The 24,618-nt window shown below is 41.3% G+C and overlaps 1 protein-coding gene across 1 annotated transcript in view; it reads left to right on the plus strand.

Annotated features, from left to right (window-relative positions):
• Positions 1-24,010, plus strand: part of pdia5 (protein disulfide isomerase family A, member 5) — a 53,333-nt gene extending 29,323 nt beyond the window's left edge. Inside the window, exons 10-17 of the mRNA XM_056389613.1 lie at positions 73-144; positions 2,267-2,403; positions 8,522-8,592; positions 9,343-9,506; positions 10,000-10,130; positions 15,192-15,262; positions 20,807-20,941; positions 21,510-24,010. Coding sequence (XP_056245588.1) covers positions 73-144; positions 2,267-2,403; positions 8,522-8,592; positions 9,343-9,506; positions 10,000-10,130; positions 15,192-15,262; positions 20,807-20,941; positions 21,510-21,590 — 862 coding nt within the window. The 3' untranslated portion in view covers positions 21,591-24,010. The remainder of the gene's footprint in view (positions 1-72; positions 145-2,266; positions 2,404-8,521; positions 8,593-9,342; positions 9,507-9,999; positions 10,131-15,191; positions 15,263-20,806; positions 20,942-21,509) is intronic.
• Positions 24,011-24,618: the final 608 nt, after the last annotated feature.

A 24,618-nucleotide genomic window follows, 5' to 3' on the forward strand; every position in this document is an offset into this window, starting at 1 on the left:
GGCAGCCATAATTGTGCCCACTGCTGACGGATGGTTTATAGATCATGTTGTTCTTGCTCTGTTGTCTTTCAGGAAGGGGAAGTTCCTTCACCACTATGAAAACTACGGAGCTGCAGCCAAGGATATCGCTGACTGGATGAAAAAGTGAGTGTTGTCCTAGTCACTTTCACCCTCTTAACATTCATTTCACAAGTGATTAATTCATGATCTTTGTGTCCAAAGCTGTTTATATTTTAGCTGATGAAACAAACCAACATTCTGCCTTCTGTCTGAGACAATAAGTAAACTTCCTGTACATCTCACCTTAAAAGTCTGGCATCACCTTTTCCTTCTGCTGTAGTCTTCATCACACCTTCTCTTGCCTCTCCTCACCCTGACTCACCTTGGCTCGGTGTCATCAATCTGCACCTCCTCAGTTCTTGTCTCATTTTTCTTTCTCACCTTGGCTCACTCCCTCTGCCCGCAACTCCCCGGCTCCCTCCTCGGGTTGGCCATCCTCTTTCCCATTTTCCTCCACCCCCCTTTTCCACTCGTGTTAAGGGCCTGGCAGGAAAGCCATGACTGTCCACAGGGTTGCAGCCAGAGGGCACAGAGCAGGGCTTTCACAGCTATCGCAGGAAGCGGAGCGAGACAGGCAGAGGATGTATTCCAGCACTCTCTTTAGCCCAGAGGCATAACAACTCCCTCCCCAGTCCTAAGCTGTTAGTACTCTGCTCATTCAGGGTCCAGCAGTATAATTTAAAAGTGGTTGCATGGCTGGCAATTAGGCAATCAAATTGACAGAATGATTACATGTTTAAAATTGAGTGATAATGCTAAGCATAATTACACCTCAGATTTCAGTTTTATTTTTTAAAAAAGGTGATAAACAGTGGTGAAATTGGATTTCACAAACATTCATTTCTCTTGTATTTGAGCTGTTCCTCCTCCTCTTTCTGGCACAAAACAAAAAATAATTTTACATGAACAGACTGACCCTAGACTGTTGAATTTATATTGTTGATATGCACATAAATATGTTCCCTATGGTAAAAAAAAAAGATAGAAGACTGGCCTCCCGCAAGCCTCATCACATCTGCAGTTTGTCATCTCAGAGGCTTTTTTCATCTGGAGATGCTACAGATGGGGAAGAAAGCTGAAAAGGGTTTTTTGAAGTAAACGGTGTTGAAAGGTTTTTCCGGAATAGTCGGATTTTCTGCGTTCGTAATTAGAGACGTCGTGTCCATGGTGCTCTTTTTGTAGCACTCTCTGTCTCCGATTTTTTATCTCCATCTCTTTCATCAGCCCTACTTTGCCTCCCAAGTTTTGATGAAGTTTCTCTTATGTTCAGATTCAGCTGTCTCAGTTTTTTGATTCCCCACTCGGCTTCACATGGCTCACCCTTTTTCACCGACCTGAATCATTCTTTTTTTTCTATGCAAACAGGAACAATAGAGGTCAGGATCTGACAGCTGCTCTCAAACAACACTATTGAAATACTTTGCTCCTTTGCTTTTCTGTGTTGCACATTATAACCAAATCTAGTTTGATGGCAATAAGTACAGGGAAGGGTCAGGATCTATGATGATCATATCAGCCCTCTGCAGCAGTGTTGCGCCAGTAATGGAGTTGAGCAGGAGTGGTGTGGTTGCATAGTGGCACGAGGAGAAACTGCACCTCATGCTGCAGAAGAGCAACCAAAGATGTCATCTGATAATCTGATCTGTGGCTTCAGTCCCTGATAAACCCTCATCCTGAGCTTTTTATGTAGATACAGATATAGATAGATATAGAGAGCGATACAGTAAATATTAGACAGATGACATTCTGGATAAAAGATGAATATTTGGAGGAGGTGCAGCATTCTTTGCTCACCAGTTGCATATTTCTGGTGTTTTTAAACGATCTCCAGTCTCATGCATGTTCCTCTTCAGCATGTTGGCTCAGGCCAGAGTGTGTGAAGATGAAAAAAAGGTTTGCAGAAGGAGGGTGTGTGTATCTCGTTTTAAATGACATGTGTATATGTACACAAGTTCATGGAGTGTGTACTTGTTTATATCTGTGTCTTGGCGTTGCATCACTGTTCTCTGTCATCAAGGCGTGGCTGCTTCGGTCCAGATGTGTGTGTGTGTGAGTGTGTGTGAATGACATGTTGGGTGGAGTGTGAGTTACAGCTGCGTCTGATTTTTGCTCTGCACAAATTGCACACCAGCTGGAATTTTGTTTTCTTTTTTTTTTAAATGTCCCTCACCTCTGTTGCTTTCTCTGTCTCCACTTCCTGTTTCAGCCCTCAGCCCCCCCAGCCGAAGACCCCTGAGGTGCCGTGGGCAGAGACAGATTCCCCAGTCTTCCACCTGACCGATGAGTCCTTTGACAGCTTCCTGGAGGAACATCCCGCAGCCTTGATCATGTTCTATGCCCCATGTGAGTAAGAACGCAAGTTCCAAAAGATCCAGATTTTCAACTCAGTCAATTGTTTGATCCTTACAGCGTCATAAAATAATGAAAAATGAACATCAAAACTACGCAGAGAAGTCCACCCAGTAGCCCAAAACTTAAAAGATATTCAATCTGCAATTATGTAAATAATAACTGAATAATGAGAATGAACTGGAATAACTGAAGCCAGCAAATGTTTACCTAATGAGTTTCTCAAGTCATTAATTACTTATCAGAATTGCTGTTGATGACTCTTCAGTCGACAAATACAGTGTTGAAGTCTCAGCACCTAAAAAGAGTAGTGCAGTCCCATTGACAACAAATCTCAGGAAAAAGACTGAAACCATCACTGCATTATTCTGTGTCTGTGCTTCACTCTGTGTGTTGAACTCAGCCCTGAGCTCATTGGTTCCCACTGAAGATGTGTCACAAATATATAATTTTATTTTTTAAAAGGCTGAAACACACAATACTTGTTAGTAAGATCAATTCATTGTTACTTTTGTTCTTTTCACTGGATGAATAGACAAGTAAATAATATAGAGTAGTGCCAGCCTTGTCTTTTAACAGCCCTCTGGTCACCATCAGAAATACAGAGATAGAAAAAATAGTTTCAGTTGTAAAATATGCGCAGCAGCGAGTCAGAAGAGCCTCACATTCCTTCCTGCTGCGTAGAACATTCACTTGCACGTCTCTCGGGTAGAACTGTTATTTAGTCACACAAATAACATCACTGTTTCTCTGTCATGCACACTATTAACGGTCAGCTGGAGAGAGAAACCAAAGAAGGACTGGAGATGGAAAAACAAACCCAGAAGACAAGCTGGCTGCAGCAACTTTAGCTTTCTGTGTCACTCGCTCGCTCCTGAGCTCATCCTCACTAAGAATACATCATTGTTGCCATACGGTTCGCATACATCTGCTTGCCATTTTATTCACGCCCCATACTGCTGCTGTTATATATGCTAGATTTTGTCAGTGGGCTAGATTGTTTTTTTTTTTTTTTTCCACTTCCTGATAGCTTTGCTTAGGTCCAGCCCTCCTGCATGTGACGGAGCTATCCAAGAAGATTTTACATATTGATAAATACGACCGATTCATAACTGTGAAATCATGCAAATAGATTTACCACATTTAGAAACACATTCTGAGCACAACAGCTATGCGACGCAGTCTGAATTCTATTGCAACCAATTTCTGGACCTTTCTCTTTTCTTTTTTTTTCTTCTTTCTTCTTTAAGCTACCTCTTCACTTCTGACCATATCACCTCCTCATCCTCTCTCCTCTCTCTACCTGTCCAACTGCTCCCTCTCTCTCCGTGCTCATCTCAGTCTCCACACTATAAAAATAAATGAATAAATAAAAATAGCGCCCTTTCCTCGAGCTTTCGCCATAATGATGAGTCATTGTTTTCAAAATTTCATCACATACTTTGCTGAAGTGCCTTCATACCTCCAGGTTGCTGGGAGCACTGTGCTCCACCCAGAGGGCAAACACACTCTCCAGCAGTTGAAGTGATTAAAACACATCTTTAACACTCACACACACTGCAGTGGGACCCGCTCCATCCACTTCTCATTACTCACGACCGAAAACTCAAAAATATTTTTGCACTATTGGATGGATTATTTAAACTAACTTCTGCCAATTGGCAGGACAAAAAAATGCAATGACTTTGAATTTCTGTAAATATGATCCACTGAGCAGGAAGAGCCAAATGACATCATTTCATTTATCAGATCAGTCTGTTTGGAATTTAAAAACAACCATTACACAAGACGTCCCCAACCAGGATAGAGTGAAATGTTGCATGCGACTTCTTGGATCAGCTTTTGGTCAATAAGTAGCTACAGTGCCTAAACTGCATTTATCATTTTCTTCTTTTTTTATACATGTTAAAAACAAACATGTGCATCAGGCAGCTTTGGAGTTGTTGGAATCGACCATAGATGGAGCCAGGTTTAATATTTCCTCCGGTTTTTGCGATTAGCTAGACTAAACACATCACAGAGCTGTCTCTCTGTTGAAGTCACAGAGATGAAACTGATATTAACTCATCTAACCCTCAGTAAAACATAGTCCAAAATGTCTTATGTCACTTGGCCAATTAATCACAGGTATGATAGCAAACAAAAATCACCCTCTTCAAATCATTTAGTGAGGTCAGGTGTGTGTGCTAATGTTTTACCGTAGTACACAGCTATGTAGCGGTTGCAGTAAATGAAATGCATTAAGTGTAGATAATTAGCATTATCAGAATGATAAAAGAACAAAAACATTAGATTCTTTGCTATTTTAGTAATATACAATAATAGAAAAAACAAACTTGGAAGTGAAATTCCTCAAAAACAGCAACAGCTTGTATTAAAAGAGCATATTATTGTCAAATGGAACCTTTTTTGATATCCATACAGGAGTTTTATATTTAACTATTCATCCTTGCTTAAAAATGCTCTAGAGTTCTCACATTCTCACTTTTATATAATCATTTAGTCAAGCTTTAGCAGACGCCGCACTCTATCCAGCAAACTTTAAGAGATGATTTTATTGTTGTTAGTTGGTGTAGTTATTAGTTCTAGGACAGAAAACATGCCGGAATAACTCTGGATAAAAAGTTTTTTCCCCCCCATCATCCTGAATGTACAGAGAAATGTTTGTGAGTTTGAACAGTGCATGGAGTCCTCCCTGCTCCTACACAGTGTCACAGCTTCACTTGTCATGCAGTCGACTCACCCTGCGGACAGCAGCCAGTCACCCACACACTCAAGTCAAGGGCAGTCAGCTGAAACAAGCTGCATCAAATCTTTTCAGTTTGCACTCACAAATATAAATATCTGTACACCTGTGACACATATCAAATACATATATCACAATATGTCACAAATATTTATTGCAGTTACTCTGCATATCCCTCTCTCTATTTTTCACATATACACACACACACACACACACACACACACACACACACACACACACACACACACGGATGCCCTGTGTTGCTGCTTCAGTGCAGTTTCTTAATGGCCCTGCTGTCATAGTGAGATTAATGGTCTCCCAACCACCACCATCAGCTTGTATTTCTGTCCACCTCTCAGCACGGCCATTCTCACCGTCCTCTGAACAGCACTCACTGGGGGTTGTTTGCGTGCAGCTCCACACGAAGGCAAAACCGGCAGCAGGACAGGACGCCGTTTCCCAGAGTGAACCTGTTTACGTCCCAGACCAAAACAAAAGTTCCTCTCTGCCAGCGTTGTTGGACGAAAGCACAGCAGCATAATGAATGCAGGATGTTGGTCCAGCAGATGTGGCAGTAAATGGCCACCTTTGATCCCTAAATGTTTGTTTGGGCAGCAATCGGTGCATCAGGAAGTTAGTGGGTCTGATTTTAACATCTCTCCTGACCGGCCACTTAGCAAGTAGCCACAGGCTCAGCTTACAGCTGCAGTGGACCAACAGGAGATGACCTTACAACACACTAACCCTAACATCTGTAAAGCAGAGGGAAGTCACCAGGCTTTTAACTTTCTAGCATGCATCAGTTTTTATTAGAGCTACAGTGATGTGTGTCCTGTTTGTTCATTCTGATCTCTTCTCAGTCTGAATCAGCAATATTTCTGTGTGTTTCTGAACCCCACCCCACCCCCCTCAGACACACACACACACACACACACACACACACAGTTTATGACTATGAATGTGGAGCAGGGCTGATGCAGAGCACAGCACAGACATTTGGTTTTCCTTCTTACTCATCACTTTGAAGGGTCAGACAAAGTCCTTTTAGTCACTGTTTCTCTGCTCAGCCTCAGCACAATCTGCATGATCACACACTACATTGATTTAGATGAAAGAGAAGCAGCTCCTTTTTCTTTTTTTTTTTCCAAAAGGCATATCACACTTGATTTATAGCCTGCGCCAGCACTGCATTATATATTGAAGAAAGGAATTCTTGAACTGTTATGACAAGGGCAATTTACCAGGTTTGGAAATGCACCAAGTTTGTTTCATGCATCTGTGCACAGCAGCGCTATGAACACATGCACATGCACACACACACACACACACACACACACACACACACACACACACACACACACACACACTGCTCATCCCTGATCAAATAGCATATTCATTACATCTTAAGACAAAACATCTTGTACTCGACGAATATTGTTTTATGTGTTCGAAAGTCATTTTAGATCCAAAAATAAAATGTTTGCTCATGCAATATTAAACACACCTTCACACCAAACGGAGTTTATTCACGATGTTTGGAGCTCAAACAGATTTGTTGCAAACACGTTCACACAGAAACACACACACATGCACAGACACCACTACCTCCAGATAATACAGAGTTATACAGAGCAAAAACAACACTAATGCTGTCCCTCTGTCTTAATTAAAGAGCAGAGAGGTACAGTGTCTGGCTCATGGCGACGTTTGGAGACATAATGGAATTCACTCTCTTTAAAATTTTGCTCTCAAGTCTAGAGCTGGGAGATAATTCATATCATCATAAAGTGACTGTCAGTGGAATCAGACTGAAGCAAAAAAAAGTTTGAAGTTGAAGAGATTGATGCTGTTCATAATGATGAGTTATATTATGATATATATTGAAACAGGAAAAATATTCATTTGAATTAACAATACCACCATAGAATTGGTTCACGATTCTTCAGAGCATTTTTTGCAATAATAATAATATTATTAACAATAAATCTGTCTGTGGTCAGGGTATAGTTGATCTGCCGTGCTATCACAGTATTCTTCGTTCATGTCTGGGAGTGCTGTCTTTGAAGCCTTCGTTTTTAGCTGTTTGGATCACCATCATGTCTGTAATCAAACACACCGTGACAACTTCTGGAATTTCTCTCCACCTTCTATTTTTTTCTATCAAAGAGAACAAGTTCCAAATATTTTGGTTATGCTCTGTCGTGTCAACGTAGATTGTGTCTTCGGTTGTTTAGACCTCACATCAGCTGTTGCACTTTGATTTGATTTGATGTCCTGCTCTCTTTGTGCTCAGCCGGTGGCTCTACTTGAGATGGTGGAATAAGTTTTGCACATGAAGCCACCTTCTCGCTGTAACAGTCTCCTAACACCATTTACATATTGTTGTGGCTTCTTGTAAATCTGATTAATCTATTTTTAAATCCAAACCATTTTCACACCACTACATTTTTATTGGAAACAACTCCTCGACAACTTGCTGTGAGACATCAGAAATTATATTTGTGTTTACCATGAATGATAAGATATAGCACACCACAATATTCAACCATATGGCCCAGCTCCACTCACACCTCCACCAGTTTGCTTCCCCTCTCTCCCTCTCGCTTCGTTCTCGTCTTGCTCTCTTTCTTTCACTCCCGTATTCATCACTTACTCCCACCCAGCTCTTAGTCTCATTCAGTTTGTCTCTAACTGTTTACTCAGACGCAAACACACACACACACACACACACACACACGCACACCCATGCCTGAAACGTAGTAAACAATCAGACATGCATTAACTCTGCTGGTAAGCATGGGAGACTGTGGTCATCTGGTTTACAGTTTCACCCTCAGTGTGGCAGCAGTAAACCCTCAGCCAAACCAGGGGGAAACAGCAAGACACCAGAGAATTACAGCTGTTGACGCATAGATTCAGTGTGACGGCTCTGTGGATGTAATGTTGTGCAAAGATTGCAAGATTCCAGGACAGCTCTCAGCCTTGGGTTGAAAGGAGATTCCTGTCTTATTTACTCTCATTAATTTGACTGTTTTTGATAGTAGGCTGTTATTATTGGCTCGTATTGGCCCGTGTGTGAATGAAGATTGCAGGACATAAATGTTTTATACTGTAGGATGTATTTTTCTTGACATTTTGTTTTATTTTTTGATTTTAGTTTTTATGTATAATTAATTAAATTTGCCATTTAAAGTGATAAATAACAAGTTTCAAGAGATTATTATCAAATGTTCTTAATAAGAGGTAAAAAAAAAACAAATTGGCAGATACATTGTTTTCAGTTTTTTTGACTCTCGAATAGCAACACTGATATCAGCCTCAGAAATCCGTCAGGTCCGACTCTAATGTGTAATCTGAATCTTTTAGGGTGTGGCCACTGCAAGAAGATGAAGCCAGAGTATGATGAAGCTGCTGAAATACTTAACAAGGGCGCAGATGTAAGTTTCATGACCTTTGCTTGTGTTTTTGTGTGCACAGCATGCACGTCTACACGTCTGTGTTTTGTTCACGTTTCATATTTCACACTCTGATGAACATGCAGGACTGCACGGTGTAGCAGCGCCTCATTAACAGATCATAATAATCCCCTTGGCTTGAAAGCTGTTGGCCGACACAACTGACACGCTGGTCAGTCTGTCCGACGGCCCAGTTCTCGATGTGTTTCTGATTAGTCGGGTGTGTTCCTCACCTCTCCTCTCCACCATTATGTCCTCTGTGGTAATCTAACACTCCCCAGCCAGGGGCAGGGCCAATAAAACTCCAGCCTAGTGACTGTAGCAATTATCTCATCCATGAGAGTCCCCCCGGCCCGACGCTTGGACCTTCTTCTTGTGGCTCTCTGCCCAGTACTGGAGGTCAACAGGAGAAGCCTGACCATTATCTAATATGGATTGACTGGAGCCTCTCTCACCCTTTGCCCTTAAGGCCCAGAATATCATTTATTTTTCTCCTCTTTGGTTCCCTGCTAGTGTTTATTAATGCAGCATTTTTAAATACACAAAAAGCCCAGTGTGCTCATTTGCAAAGGTTGAACATGGACTGTTTCTAAAGTAGGTGGTGTTAATTGGTGTCATGTAAAGGGTAAATCTAATGAACCTTTATTGGTCTAATTGGACAGATCTCTCTATAGTTATTATTTTACCAAAGTCCCACATGATTTAAGCGTTGCTGTTGTTATCACTTCACAGAGTCCGGGCGTGTTGGCAGCAGTGGATGCCACAGTGCACAAAGCTGTGGGGGATCGCTTCAAGATCTCTGGCTTCCCAACTGTTAAGTATTTTGAGAAAGGTGAGGAGAAGTACACGCTGCCGCAGCTCCGAAACAAAGACAAGATCATCGAGTTCATGCACAAGTGAGTCACACAATTTCCAACAAACACTGCCCATGCAGGGTTGACACATTTAGACACAGATTCAAACTCATATGCATTGTATTAATTTAGTCCTGAGCTTAAACATTAGAGCTGGACTCTTCTTTGTCCGTGATTAGCTGCAACATTTTTTACATAACATCCTCGCAGTGTAATAGATTCATCTTTGGAAAAGGTCCATGTGAAAAGTAATGAATTTGCAATGACATCAGTCCAGCTGTGGCAATTACAGGCTTCATAAAGACAAAGTCTGCAACCAGAGGTCAACACTATTTTATATATGGCTGATGTAAAGCTTCATTCATTGAGTAGTATTATATCACTAGTATTCACATGTGACCATTTTTCTTTTTTGGAAACAAGCATACTGTAGATGCCTACTCAGTATCTTTGTACACAATAAATGTAAAGCAGTGTTTTTCACTCCTTTTTGTACACATAATAAATATTACTTTGCTCTGTTTCATGTCTCTAGTCCCCAGGCACCTCCTCCACCTGAGCAGTCTTGGGAAGACAAGCCCTCCAGCGTCAGCCATCTTGGATCAGAGGATTTCCGAGAGGCCCTGAAGAAGAAAAAACATGCTCTGGTCATGTTCTACGCTCCTTGTAAGAGCTTCATTCATACCAACTCTACTTAACACCCATTAAATAACCTTCAACAAAAGTCTGTAATTACTCCTGACAGGCTCATCTATACTTGGCACTAGACAATTTTCACAAACTGTTGAATTTCATATGTTTGATCAAAATATTAAAGTGTGTGTGAAGTTTTTGAAACCAAGTGTGATCACAACCCTGCTCAGTTGGGCTCAGTGTGATCATATCCTGGGTTTTAAGCAGTGTGCATACGTAACTGAGCTGCCTGCCAAGTTCCTCATCACACAGTATATAAACTCCACCTAAGCCATGGGGAGACTGAGGAATGATTCAGATTACTGAGAATAGATTTGTGCAAGTTAAAAAAAGAGAACAAATTACTCTTCCACCTCGTATTTCAGGGAAAATGTGAAATTCTATAATGCAGCTTTATAGTTAAGCCCTGAAGAAAATCTCCTAGAAAAAAGAAGCTGTCCTGTTAAATGTTTTAATTAGCAACAAAATGACCTTTATGTTGCTGCATGAACTGTCACAGGCTGACCCGTCAAACTGTATCTTTGCCCAATGTCGCTGCAACAGCTGGCAGTTTAAATTTCAGCCTGTTCAGGGAGTTAAAACTGTGTGTAATCAGTTCTCAGTGTTCAACTGATGGCTTTTAATCAGAATCAGAAAACTTTATTAATCCCCTGCAGGAAATTATGTTGTAGTGCCCCATTCCACATATACAAAATATATTAAAAATAATAATAAAAATAAAAATACCCATATTCAAAATATAAAAAATAGAAATATACCCTGTCAGTAATAAACAGTATAGTTAATATTTACATGCCATTTACAGTTACAGTTAATTTGTATTATTGATTGATTGAATCATGTACAGAATTGTAATCAGATTATTGAACCAAAATGGTAATTGCACATGGGTGGAAAAAACTGTCCAATTGACTGATCGATTCTCAGAGGGAAGAGTTGAACAGATTGATGGCCACGTGCAGGAGTGAGTTCCTGTGGTGCAACGTGGGGGAATGAGTCTCTGGCTGCACTTGCTACTGCTGGTCAGCACGTCGTGCACGTCGTGCACGTCGTGGAGAGGGTGTGAAGAGTTTTCCAGTGTCGTCCTTATCTTGGACAACATTCTCCTCTCTGACACTGCTGTCAGAGATTCTAGCTCCCCGTCCACAATGTGGCTGCGAGGCCTTGCGGACGAGTTTATCAAGTCTGTTGGCGTCCTTCACCCTCAGTCTGCTGCACACAACGGCATAGAGGGTGGCGCTGGCCACTACAGATTCATAATACATCCTCTGCATCGTCCGGCAGACGTTGAAGGACCTCAGCTGTCTCAGAAAAAAGAGACTGCTCTGGCCTCTTCCTGTAGAGGGCGTCAGTGTCAATGTCCACACTGACCCCACAGATAGAAACATAGAAACAGATCACGGGGCTCCAGTCCTCCTCATGTCCACCACCATTTCCTCCAAGCTCCTCTAATAAATATTCTTAATAGTTGAAATAAAGTATTATAAAAGGAGTTTCTAGTAGTGATAAGTTTTTAACAACTCTATTGGGCTTTCTAGCTTCTTTTAGCTCATCGTTTTGATTTTACATCCCATTTACTGTATGGTTCAGTGTCCTCAATGTTTCCAGTAGCAGCAGGCAGCAGTTTTCATTCTGTATGAGCCCAGCATCAAACAGCAGACAGACAAGTCTAGCAGCAAAAAAAGCCAGATCTTTTTCTCGGGTTTGTGGCGTCCAAAGCAAAGCTAAACAGACTCACATTCACCAGTTGGACACAAAGCGAATCCAAATGAATAACAAACAAATTAAAAGATCCTGTGAAGTGCTGCTCAGAGGGCTGCTATTATAACCTCTTGTATTATAAAGACGTTGATGGCTAAAGCTCTTGTCAAGCGACAGTCACCACCACCACCCCACCCCCCCTGCAAGAAACCACATTCAGTAGCAGAGAAAACTCATAAATAGCCCCTTTAAAGGTCACCACAAACAAACACAATTCACAGACTCAGCAGAGTAAATTCTGAAACTGAGTTCATGTGTTCTCTAACTGGGTACATGTGGCTAACGGAAGTCAGGCCTCAGTTTTAGAATATAGTGTTGGCACTAACTCACTCAGCTGCTTTACTTTTCCATAAAGAGAAAGGCAAGTCTTTGTCATTGAACATGTCTTTGAAATGAACTCTTCCACAATGTCGGGACCCAGTGTTATGACAGTCTGAAACAAAACACAGATGCAGAAGGAATACAGAGTAGACGACTTGCTTAATTATCAGTACACACATAGACACACACCTGCACCTCTGGCCCTGTTTTTTCTTTTCTTTTCCCTTTGTGTCTGATGAGGGCGTTGAAGCCAGACGGGGCACCAGCGGTCAGGCTTCTGCCTCCGTCGGCCGCGTCTTCTACAAAGAGACGCTCCGAAATGCACATCAGTCAGCAACAACCTGCTGCCCCTACACCCCACCCACCCCATCGGCACCCTCACTGTATCAGCTTGCGTCTAATTGAGCATTAGGTGACTTACAGCTGCGTGAAGATTTAGCAAGTATCATCAGGCTGATACTTCAGACTTTAGGTTATTAACTTTAAGCCCTGAGTCAGCATAACTGAAACAAAACTGAAACTAAGTTATGTCATAGCTTCTCTCTCTTGCTGGCTCTTTCCTGACCTCAGACAATACGAGCAAAGTTGATAGTCCCTAAATGCCCATTTGTAGCCACCTGCACTAGTAGTTATAAGTGATGCTAAGTTCCAAACAAAACATTATGATGCATTTGATGTCAAGGTGTATTTATATTTCTTAGCTCACTTGTGCAGTTTTCACAGGATCGATGATGACACACTGCTTCTCCTCGGCTGTCTCTTTGTCTGCTGTTGTCTCTACCTCACTGTCTGCCTCTGTTGGTAATTATGAGAAAGACAAGTGAAAGTGTCTTCGCAGGCAGAGGAGAGGAATGAGAGTGGCAGGTCTCATTATCAGCTGCAGACCTACCTTTTCATCTGCCTTTAAACAGCTTGGATGACAGGAGGAATGTGAGATGTGAAAGCTGAGATATTCCTATACAGTACTTGGAGTGCAGCCACCTGCCCTTTACTTAGTTATCACTCTCAATGTCTCTGAGCACTTACAATGATCTGTCTGATAAGTCTGTTGTCCTCATGTGAGGGGACAAAACACAGCATATGCATCTGCTCTGGTTTTTTTTTGTTTTTAGATATATCTGTTTCAGAATTGCGACAGAGCTTTTAAAGGTTTAAAGGGCGTTGAATATTGCAGCTAATAGGGAACTTCAGCAGAAAATGCTTTTCTAAGCTGCGCTGAATGCAGCCTCAGAGAGGTAGCTTTGGAAAGGACGATGAATGGACAGTTGCAGAGTTGATGTGTAATTGAGTTGAAGGTAGAGTTATGTGCATGTATCTTTGTGCACATACACTCAACAGTAAAATACTAAGTTATAACTGTGGCCACCACAGTGTGGTCTGTCCGTGCCCTTCTGGCCTGTAAAATCCATTTACAGTGGGATTAATGTTAATGACTCATGGGAACAAATCCTGAGATCTTGGTTATAACAGGGCCAGTGTCAACAATAGGTAACTGAATATATTTGCTTTTGTAAATTCTTTTACAAGATGAGATGCATCTTTAATAATCTGTTACACTATGGGGATGATCTCCTACCTAGTGGCTTTAATCTTAGGGAGAGCGAGTATACTAAATGGCCAATTAAGGGGAAAATGTAACAATAACATTTTTAGATAATAGTGCTTCTCCAATTTTGTGACAGCAGTTTGATCTGGAAGAGAGAAACGAATACTACTCGATCGAACACCTTTATGGTGAACCTGCGAGAAAGTCCTCATCACATCAGTGTTTGACCTCACTAATGCTCTTGTGGCTTAACGTGAGCAAATCCAAAGTGTGAAACCTGGATGGAGGCGGTTACAGGCACAGATTAATTCCCATGGTTTTGGAATGACATGTTCAGCAGTCACATGTGGGTGTGATGTTGGGTATCCACATATTCTCGGCCGTGTATTAGAGGGGTTAGGTGAGTCAAACAGCACCTCGAGAGGGTTTAACCAGAAGTTGTTGCATCCTGTTAACCAACATGTTTCCATCCAAAGAGCTAGCACTGATTAACGTAACAATAAGCTTAGTTAGTAAACCCATGGGAAGACTTGTGAGAAAAATATTCTTCCTTTTAAAAAAGAAAATAAAGCAATAATGTATATACCTCCTTAAAATAATTGTCCGTTTGTTACTCTTTGTCATGGGCTGACTGACTGGTCATTTCACCCTTACCCTCCACACAAAGGCTTTTATCCGGTTACCCACTGATAATGTGTTCGTCACCAAAAGAGCTGTTTCTGCATCTCTCACCTCTCCTACAGAAGAATTCAGTTTCCAACAGAGGTAACAGCAGTTTGATTGCACTGAACGGAAAAAAACTGTGTACTTGACATTAGCAACAAAAAGAATAAGACAAACAGAAAATCAAAAGTCATTACAGCAACAATCACTCTGCTTGATTGCAAGTGCCATGCAAGAACACATCTTCCTCTCCTTAGCGCGACTAAGCCGGAATCAGAAAATATTCCCTCACCGTTTAATACTGACCATACAACCTTCTGCCTGTAAACATGATCTGTCGTGTGGTACCTAGAGGTGTATTTGTGTAAGTATTGACATACTGTAAATGGATGGCTGCTGGAGCAGAGAGAGCTCCGGGGAGGTTGTGTTTATGGCAGCAATAAAGAGATTTACAGTCTCTCATAACACACAACTGAACCATCTCTAATGTGGCGTGAGCCCCTAAATAACTGCAGGATTGTGACAGGGCCACGTGCTTTATGAACGTGTTTGAGATTGAGTAAACGGTGTATTAAAGTGATTTTGTAGTACCTCTGATTGTGTGCGTTTTTTGTAGCATGGTGTTTATGTGACATTATTGCCCCCCGCCGCGATGTTGTTTAGGATGTGAGGCCGGATGTTGTGTTGTAAATGTGTAATGATGAGCTGTAATAATGTCCCATCTGTGTGTTCTCCTCTCACAGGGTGTCCACACTGTAAAAACGCTGTCCCCCACTTCACCACAGCGGCGGAGCTCTTCAAAGAGGACCGCAAGGTTAGTGTTGCCTCTTCACACATTCAGTTGAAAACGTACTTTTACACCTGGCAGCAGCAGTGTGGTAAGGATACCTCATAGCTCAAGCTAGTTTCCTGATCATGACCCAGATCAGTGTGGATTTCATCGCTGTGTGTCCAGTGCAGTTTCAGTGCTGGGATGTGTTTAGCCTCTTAAATATACAGTATGTGATTTTTTTGTTCCTAGTGTTCTCTCAATCAAAACCATAACAAAAGATTGAGTTTGGTGACATTGTGAAGTGGGATCATGGGAGTTGTTGTCTTCACCGCCATTGCTGTCATTGCAGTCAGCTTTTCCCAGTTAGAATTTCCTCAGTGTCAGTCTCTCAGGAGGTTTTTTGCCGGGAGCAAAATTATCCGCAGAGGTCTCTTACTTTCCGGTAAAAACTGGTAAAAATACTGACTAAAATTTCATTTAAAATCGTCCCATAGTAGCTGCGATCCAAGCTGCTGTTAAATTTTGCTCAGTTGTTTCTCTGATAACTTTCAGAAGGTTTTTTACCAGTAGCCAGATTATCAGCAGAGTTCCCCTTGTCTCCAAAACAAACTGACCCGGTGACTAAATCTGGTAAAAACGCTGAATTAAGCAGTTTCACATGATAAAATCAGTGTGTGTCCCACACTGTTCGGTGCCTCAGAGGGGCTCCGTGCTGAGCTGCTGCTAATGTTTGCTCAGCTTTGTTCTCTGATAACATCCGAGATGTCCAGTGAGTAAAATCCTTCATCCGGTTAAAATACATAGTTAAACACAACCAAGATCTAAAAAAGTATGTCATAAAAATGTGGCTTAAAAAGTCTATTTTGAGCTTCTGGCACACAACCACAATAATGACTCGTGCAAAAAGGGGGGTATGACATTGACAGGTGACGAAATGAAATGGACCATTATCAAGATTAAAATGATTCATTTCTGCAGAATTTAAAAATAGATGGAAACAGTTAAGATAATGTAAGAAGACAACTCAACAAAATATATAACATAGGTCTAGTCACACTTCCAGTTCTGTATGTATTGCTATGAATTGGATTTAAATGTTCACGCAAATGTTGACACTTTATGTTAATTCTGTAACTTTTGTACAGGCTTTTTTGATTTTAATAACAGCTCAATAGATGTCAGAGTTTTGTAAAAACAAAGAAACAGGTCATCTAAAATTAGCCTGCAGAGTGATTGCACTCACATATTTCATCAAGATGTCTGATCAGATCTTAGCATTACAGTGGTATCCTGAAAACTCACAACCTAAAACTCAGAACTCCTTCCACCTCGTTCCTCGTATCTGTCTCCATGTGACAGTTAGGAATTTGGCCCCTTGGCTAAAGCCAACACAGTCTCCACAAATCTTCAGGTCACTGACTGTTCATGGAATTACAACAGGACACACATTCATCCTCATCCTCCATCATCTCTACTCCCTCTTATTCCTTCTCCCTCAGGACTTGTGTCCCGACACCTCCCACTCCTGCTCTTCCTTGTTAATACCCTCTGACTGCAGGGCTCAATATTTCCAAGCCTCCTTAACTGTGTGACTCACTCTCACACACACACACGCACAGTTAAAAAAAAAAAATGTGGGCGCGTGTCTGGCGATACCGTGAGCTATAATTTATCGTCTCAAAGTGACACTCACCTTTTAAAAAAACATCAAATTGTTGACTCATTGAGATGCTTAATGTTAAGTGCACATGCTCCAGTGGTGCTCAGGCAATGTTATTGTCTCATTATTTTGGAATTTTTCTAAATCATTGTCAGATGGCTCGAAACAGTGACATGTCCTCAACATCTTAGTCATCCATTTTTCTGAGGCAATCCTTTGTAACATTTCTGGATAGTATTAAACCTCAGCAGACGAGCTGTTTGTGTACAAGTCTGAGTACTGCCCATCAGCTACCACTTTAGGAACTCGTACATTCCTTTGTTCATTCCTTCATTTCACACTGAAATACACCAGTATAACCTTTACTTATATAAACAGGCAAGTCATTAAGAACAGATTCAGGCCCTGCCTGGTGGTTTGACACCCGTCAGTCCAACGAGCGCAAGCAACAATACGGAGCTATGATTCCCAAAATGGCCACCATGAAACACAAAGTATTGACACCCTAACAACCTAAAAACTTTATTTGAAGAGAAATGTCAGGACTTTCAGAAGAGTCGGAAATGTTTAGTTTTGACATCCAGTATCCAGTGGCCACAACAGCTCAAGGCGCTTTGACATTGCTTCACCGCTTAGCTGTGTTGTTCGGATCAGTATCCTTATGGTAAAACCTCCACAAGCTGCTGAACCAGGGGACGCTCATATCTGCAAAGGTTATATAAGTACAGAAGCTTAAGATTTCTTCCCTATCGTCGTCCCTCAAGTGGCCACTGGAGGTGTGAAGTTGTGTTTGAACAAGAGAGCTCTGAGTGTTTACTTGGCAATCCTCTCTATTTATAAAGCCGAGACACAGTGTATTGTACCAGGCCAGTGTTGATCACAGTCTATTAGCTGCCCTTGCCTCATTTACCAAAGACAAACACGAGCTTAGCTCCGGCTTTGAAGACACAAACAATTAAAACATTCTGTGCTGTATGACAGCAGGGGAGCTGTGCTCAGGGTTTGTTCTGAGCTGTTTGTCTTTTCCCCAAATTCCAATCAATAGCAGCATTAAAGGTGCACATTGGCTGAAGCTGCTTATTTCCAAAAGCTGTCTGAACATGTAGCAATATAGAGTTTCCTCCCTGTTATCCATTGTATTCGTACATGATGCAGCTGCACAGTGAACACCCCATTAAATGGAGGGTTACTGGTACATTGTCACTTCCTGGAAAATTATGACAGAGTTTTACTGTAGATCCCTGGTAGCGCTATGAAGCTGTTTTTACGTGAGTCCCTGTATTGTTTATCCTGTGCAAAAAGGAGCCCTCCACTTTAGCGCACGGACGCTAGAGACTTCTCCAGTCAAGCTGAGTAAGAGCATGCGTGTCCAGGAATCTGCCTGCTGTGCTGGCTAACTCCCCAAACACATGAATGGAATAAAATAAAAACTAAAACGACTTTTCTAGACTTTCCAAATGTTAATGGAGAGAATGAATCAAAATTTGACAATAAAAAAAGTCAAAACATATATTTAACATTTTATAGCTGCTCCTTTTCCAATAATTGTGTATGGGAAAAATTTTTGTTACTGTGTACTTTGATGAGCACAACGTAGCCATAAGCAATACAAATGATGGCCAAAGCTATAAAAATAAGATCCAAGTCAGAATTATCCACCCAAGTATCCCATTTCAACTGTAAATACTCCTTCAGCCAGGAAGGAGTGCAGAAAGGTGAAGATGTCCAGGCAGCGTGCAGCAAGATGCAGGAGAGAGAAACTTTCAGCACAGGAAAGACAGGCAGCACAAAGTCATGAGACGGGTCAGGCCCTGAATTTAAGAGAGATCTGCTGCCACTATTCATGAAAAGGAGAGTGTATTCTTTTTTTTCAAATGACGTTGTCTCTCTTCAAGATAACTGATACTGATCTATTAAAATATTTCTTGATTTACTGTATTTCCAGTATTGCATAGCAGCTTGGGGACAGCTATAAAGTACAGGGGCTTTGTTGTGAGAAGCGAGCACGTTGTGAGTGTTATCGGTATAGTTTGATTACCGCTCTGCTCCTCAGTCTGACGCTGGTGGATTGAGACCAAGTCGACCGGTAATAAACGGCTCCTCGGAAATGTTGCTGTTGGATCGGTGGCGTGATGTGTGGTCCTCTGCCACTTGAAGATGGGTCAATAATGGAAGCAGCTGCAGACTTTGAAGAACAACGTCTCCACGACTTCATTTTGTTCTGTCAATTCACAGCAGCCCCGATTGATTACACAGGGACGAGCAGCCGGATAAAGTCTGTAGTTACATTATGTCCCTTGTTGCTGCTTAAAGCACTCTGTGTATTTCAAACTGTCGTTACTCAGAAGTGGATAAATATTAAAAGCCTCTCCAATTGTAAACTATCTTTTCGTGAACTAAGAATAGGATGATTTTAAGCAGTGTTGTCAGCTAGATTTTTGTTGACTTTTAATTTGCTCTTTCAAAGGGGAAACACCTCAGTCCTGCTGAATAAACACAGCTTGTAGCAAGTCTGTGAATTCCTCTTGTTGTGGGGGCACATAGAGTTGAAGGCACTTGAGTAACAGACCGTAGAGGAAGATTATCCCTTTATAGGCTCTGTCTTGCCCACTGGTGTGTAGTAGACTCAAGTTTTATTCCCGTCCACTCCCTTTGCATTCCGATGTCTTCGCTGCTGACGCAGACAAAGTCGCCACTCGACAACAGTGTACTCATCTAACAGTATGTTGGTGCTTATGCAGATTCTCAGCATTTGAGTGTTTGTATTTGCATAATGGAAAAAAAATTGAGAGACACTTGTATTTTGTAATTAGGACAAGAAGTTTTAGAGAGTCGCTTCACGGTAGGCCATGCAGAGAAAAGTGTCTAATGTGTTTTCGTTCTGCAGCAGATCTGTCATTTCCGCATTCAGCTCGAGCAGACAGATGGACAGCGAGCGATTATTTGATGTTGACAAGTTCACTGTGCGGCGTTCAGCACCCTGAGAGAGGGTGACATTTCAGCTGTCCAAAAGGACACGCTGAGTGAGCCATGTATCAGTGAGGCGGCATTTACGCCTCATTGGGTGGCTTGTCACTAATCGATGCAACAGCTTCGCAACATAAATCTCCCTTGTTGTTTTTATGTAGGAGTGACTGTTGTGGGATCTTTTTTTTTTTCTTTCTTTCTCCATCACCCCCCACTTCAAACGGTTTAGCTGAAGAGCAATGCATCAGTCATTTTCTTGTAACCTGGAAAGAGAAAGTAGTGGTCTAAATTTGGATGAGAGGAGTGTGCTCGGTCTGCTCAGGGCCAGCAGCTGGAAGTATGTAAGCTCTTGTTGTAAATACCCATTTTAAGTGGATAAATATTGAGTTCTCTATTACATTCTCATGTAATACTTTGTGTGTATTTTTTTTTTATATAGTATTGATCTACAATTATAATAAAGTTTATTTGCTCTCAAAAATATAGTGAGCGCATCGGAGACACCGGAATAATAACTAATTGAACAGGAACAATAAAAATGCTGAATGTGAATTAAAATCATTTTTATAGAACAATAAAACAGGGACATATAATGATAGAATAGGAGCCAAATCATAAATAAACTTGCTTTCAACAGGGTTTAAGAGGCAAAAGATGTTTCAAATCTTGGCAGCTTTTATATCCACAGGCAGCACAAATGAGTAGCTACATTAAACTTCATCAAGTTTTCATTGGGTAATTTTTTTCTCCAATATAGATTGAAGAATGTTTTCTAAGGAGTTTAAACCCACATGCAATGCGTCCTGACAAGTATGCTAACACGTGAAACATATTTCTTAGAGATTTGACGACTTGAAATTATATTTTTGACATTACATGAGGTTGATAATAAAGTTGATAAATGCTTCGCCCTATGTTGCATTATTCTCTGCTCACTGTTGTCATCTGTTCTTCTTCAGATTGTGTACGCCGCTGTGGACTGTACAAAAGGACAGAATCACGAGCTGTGTAAGCAGGAAGGGGTGGAGGGCTACCCGACCTTCAACTACTACAACTACGGCAAGTTTGTGGAAAGATACAGTGGAGATCGCGGGGTAAGTCGGAGTGAATATCTCACCTGCTTTGTCACTTACTGCCTCTGAGACTACACACTCGACATCTAGTCTGCATGTTCACATTCTCAGTAGCGATTCCACCGTGTCTGTGCAAACACGTGAAAGAAGTCGTCTGTAATGTGTTGTTCTTCTGGATCTTTGCTGCAGTTTTTCACGCCTAGACTTTTTTCTGGACAGATCACCACAAAAGGACAGAAATATTATGCTAACTGAACTATTTATGGCAAAATATAAGATTGTCCAGGGCCGGTGTCGTGCACACAGCGCAACCTTAAGTGGATTATTAGACGATTGGCAGCAGAGAATAAAACAGGTAGATGTTAATATTTTGGATGCGGCTAAGCAGATTGACCTTGAACTTGGCAACAACATTAGGATTCTGCGTTTACATTTCTTATCTCCCACCTGTCAGGCCAAGTTGAGATAATGTTTAATGACGGGACTCTTGATTTAAATTAGATCAGAAAAGGGCATTTCAAGACTGATAAGCTGCCTCAAGTTGTGAAACGGTCACTAAGTGACTCACTAACTGTCCCTCTCTCCACAGGAGGCGGGTTTCACAGGATTCATGCGCAGCCTAAGAGGACGCGACCAGGAAAAGGTTGTCAAGAAGAAGGAGGAGCTTTGAGGCTGGTGTGCAGTGAGGGAGGGGTGGGGGGTGGGGGTGTTGCACTGCACAGTTTGTCATTGCACTGTGACCCTTGACCCTGGCAAGGGCCCTATCCGCACTGACATGGGAGACTTGATGACCTCAGCGAAAGGCTATTTTTTATACCGTGGTGATCACGTTTGTAATAATACCAACAGAGTACCTACAGTCAGACCGACCACCTGAGACTTCTTTTTTTTTTTTTTTTTCATGGATATTCTGATGGGCAGAAAATACACAGACAAAAAAGTGATTTCATTTTTCATTTTTGTTTTATTTTGCCCAAACACTGTGACTGCATATGTGAAAAGCTACACCCTATACAGTATCTATGCAATACTGACCCCTGCTTAGCCCTGTGGGGGTATGTGTGACTGACTGACACCCATAGTGGAGGGTGGTGGGCATCATTAGTTAAAGATGGAGGATACACTGTCCGTCACTTTACAGGGGTCCTAATCAAGTCCCATCATCCCTGCTCCGCCTCTAGAAGAGACACATGCTGATAATTGTCATACACCTGATCCAATATTTTTGTACAGAATCCTGACGTCTCAAGTCCACAACCATCCAGAATATTGCTTTGTTATCTTCACAGATCAGCTGGAGGATAACTGCGTTTAACACTAACATGTGAAACAGCCCAAAGCTGTGAGAAATGCTACTGTAGGTAATCAGGTACCGTAGCAATGTGAGGTAGGTGAAATCATGGCCAAAGGGTCAATAATCAGTATGGTTCCAAGCTTTCATGATTCGTTTTGCTTTTAAAAATGACTCTTTTTTTTTTTTGTTTGCTCAAATGTGCTGTGGCCTTACAGATATAAAAAAAAAAAAGAAAGAAAGAAAAATAGCTGGAATTGCAGAGATATGAAATGATGAGTGGAGGGGAATCAGAGGCCTGGTGCCCTTGCAATTCCCTGAAGTAAGTCATGGAGCAGAACACGTCAAACGAGAAGGAAAAAAAAAACATGAAATGCCAAATATTACTGCGCATTGCCCTTGATATTTTCATGCATTGTACTTTCCAAATATTAACATTCACAGCTGTAGTGACATTTCACCTCTTGTACGTCCTGTGTTGTTCATTCACAGTGGGATTTCATCAGTTTTAACAAGCGTAGGGCTCATTTACACAGGTATGGGAGAGGCTCATCTATATTGCATGCTGATCATAAAATGTCGAAAACGAGAATCTTCCCTCCTCCTGTTAAAGTAATCACCCAATATCCTGCATTCATACATTGTTCAGGGAGATGTTGGAATAATTCAGACCACTGGTTTACACTTTGGGCATTCAGGGTTTTTGTTTAAGTTTACAGTCTGTTTTATGGCCACACGTTTCCACCACTCTCTGCTGAAAAGAACGACAGCAAGGAGCCAAAAGCAAAGTGACAGCACTCAGGCCAGTTTTGCCCCGATCTCCATCTGCCTGCCTGCCATGCCTTGGCCTCAGTCAGCTTGGACACTGCTCTCCCATGCCCTCCATCATATTCAAAGAGATGACTTCACAGTGCATCCAAGACGTAATTAAGCGTTAAATGAGTGAAGTCTCCAGGCTCCCTTACCGGCTTCTCCCAGCGTAACATCATCATTGATTCAGAGCTATCATTATTACCTCTGTGGCCACTTTTTTTAATGTTTGTGTTTTCAGCTCCCACGCTTCGGCCGACATAAATATTTAAAGGCTTATCTGTAGCTGAACTTGTTATTCAAGACTTTGGTTTCTTTCATCATGAATACGGTTCTCAGGGATAGCGAAACACAATTAAAGGGAACTAGTTTGTTTGTAATTTTGCATTCCAGCTGAATAATTTTGAGCCCCTAGGTCACCAAATCAAATATTGTTTGTATCCCAAGAAGAAAATATTGAATTGTCCTTTTTCTGTGCTATATCAGAATATCATGTGTTGAATAAGACGTATTGTCAGTTGATGTTACTGAACCATTTCTCGTCAGACGAATAACGTTGTGATTCTTAATGGACTAATTCCAAGAGAAACTGTCTCAAATGTTCTGGCTGGCACCAAACACTTGTTTGTGTTCAATGTTTAGTGTGACTCATGGTATGCAAGAGCATTTTGAACGAGTTCTTTATACAGTTAGGTGTTGACATGTCACCGTAATTAGGTGTTGATTCTCCTCTCAAGGGGAAGTAATTACCTTTTGATTACTTCTGTCTGTTTTCTTTAGGAACCTCCACAGTTTGTTGAATAATAGAAAGACCACCTCTGTCTTATCCCAAAGGTATCCATGTTGTGTGGGGATCTGTCACACTTAATGCCAAGAAGTCATTGTTGCCTTTGTTGATTTTTCTGTGCCCAGCCATATGTACAGTTTTGCCCATTGCAGTAAGGACCTTGCGAGATAAAAAATAAATAAAGTCAAACATTTCCAGAACATTTTTCACTTGTTTTTATACCTTATATACAACTCTGTTCTGTTTGTGTTGATTTACAACCCAGTTTTATTATTTAATAATTGTTGAGCCATGGTTTGGATTGTGGCTCTGGGGATGGCAGTGGTGTCTGTCGGTCCACCACTTCCATCGACAGCGAATTGTCTCCTAGGATAGATTACTGTGACATTTGGCGCACGCATTCATGTCCCCACAGGAGGAATTGTAATTGTAATAACCATCAGGTCAATGATTTGACCAATAATTTGTTTCTTGACCAAGTACCTGACATTCCCTTCAGCCTCAACTGCACTTTGTAATGCTAACGAAATGTTAGCATGCTAACATACAAAACTAAGATTGTGAAAATGTTAAACATTAGCAATTAAACATGTAATTGATATTCTATATATAGTCTCTGTTGACATTATGAACATGTTAGCATGCTGGCGTCAAAGCACTGCTGTGCTAGTGCAGACGGGCTAACATGACTGGCGACTCCATTCATTAGGGAAATGGATGAGAAGCACTAAACAGCATTAATGTTGCTAATAAACAACACAAGTAATTGATTATTGTAGTAATTAATCATCGCTACAAAGGTGAAAAAAT

Source organism: Seriola aureovittata, chromosome 11 (assembly GCF_021018895.1).
Source record: "Seriola aureovittata isolate HTS-2021-v1 ecotype China chromosome 11, ASM2101889v1, whole genome shotgun sequence".
NCBI classification, from domain to species: Eukaryota; Metazoa; Chordata; class Actinopteri; order Carangiformes; family Carangidae; genus Seriola; species Seriola aureovittata.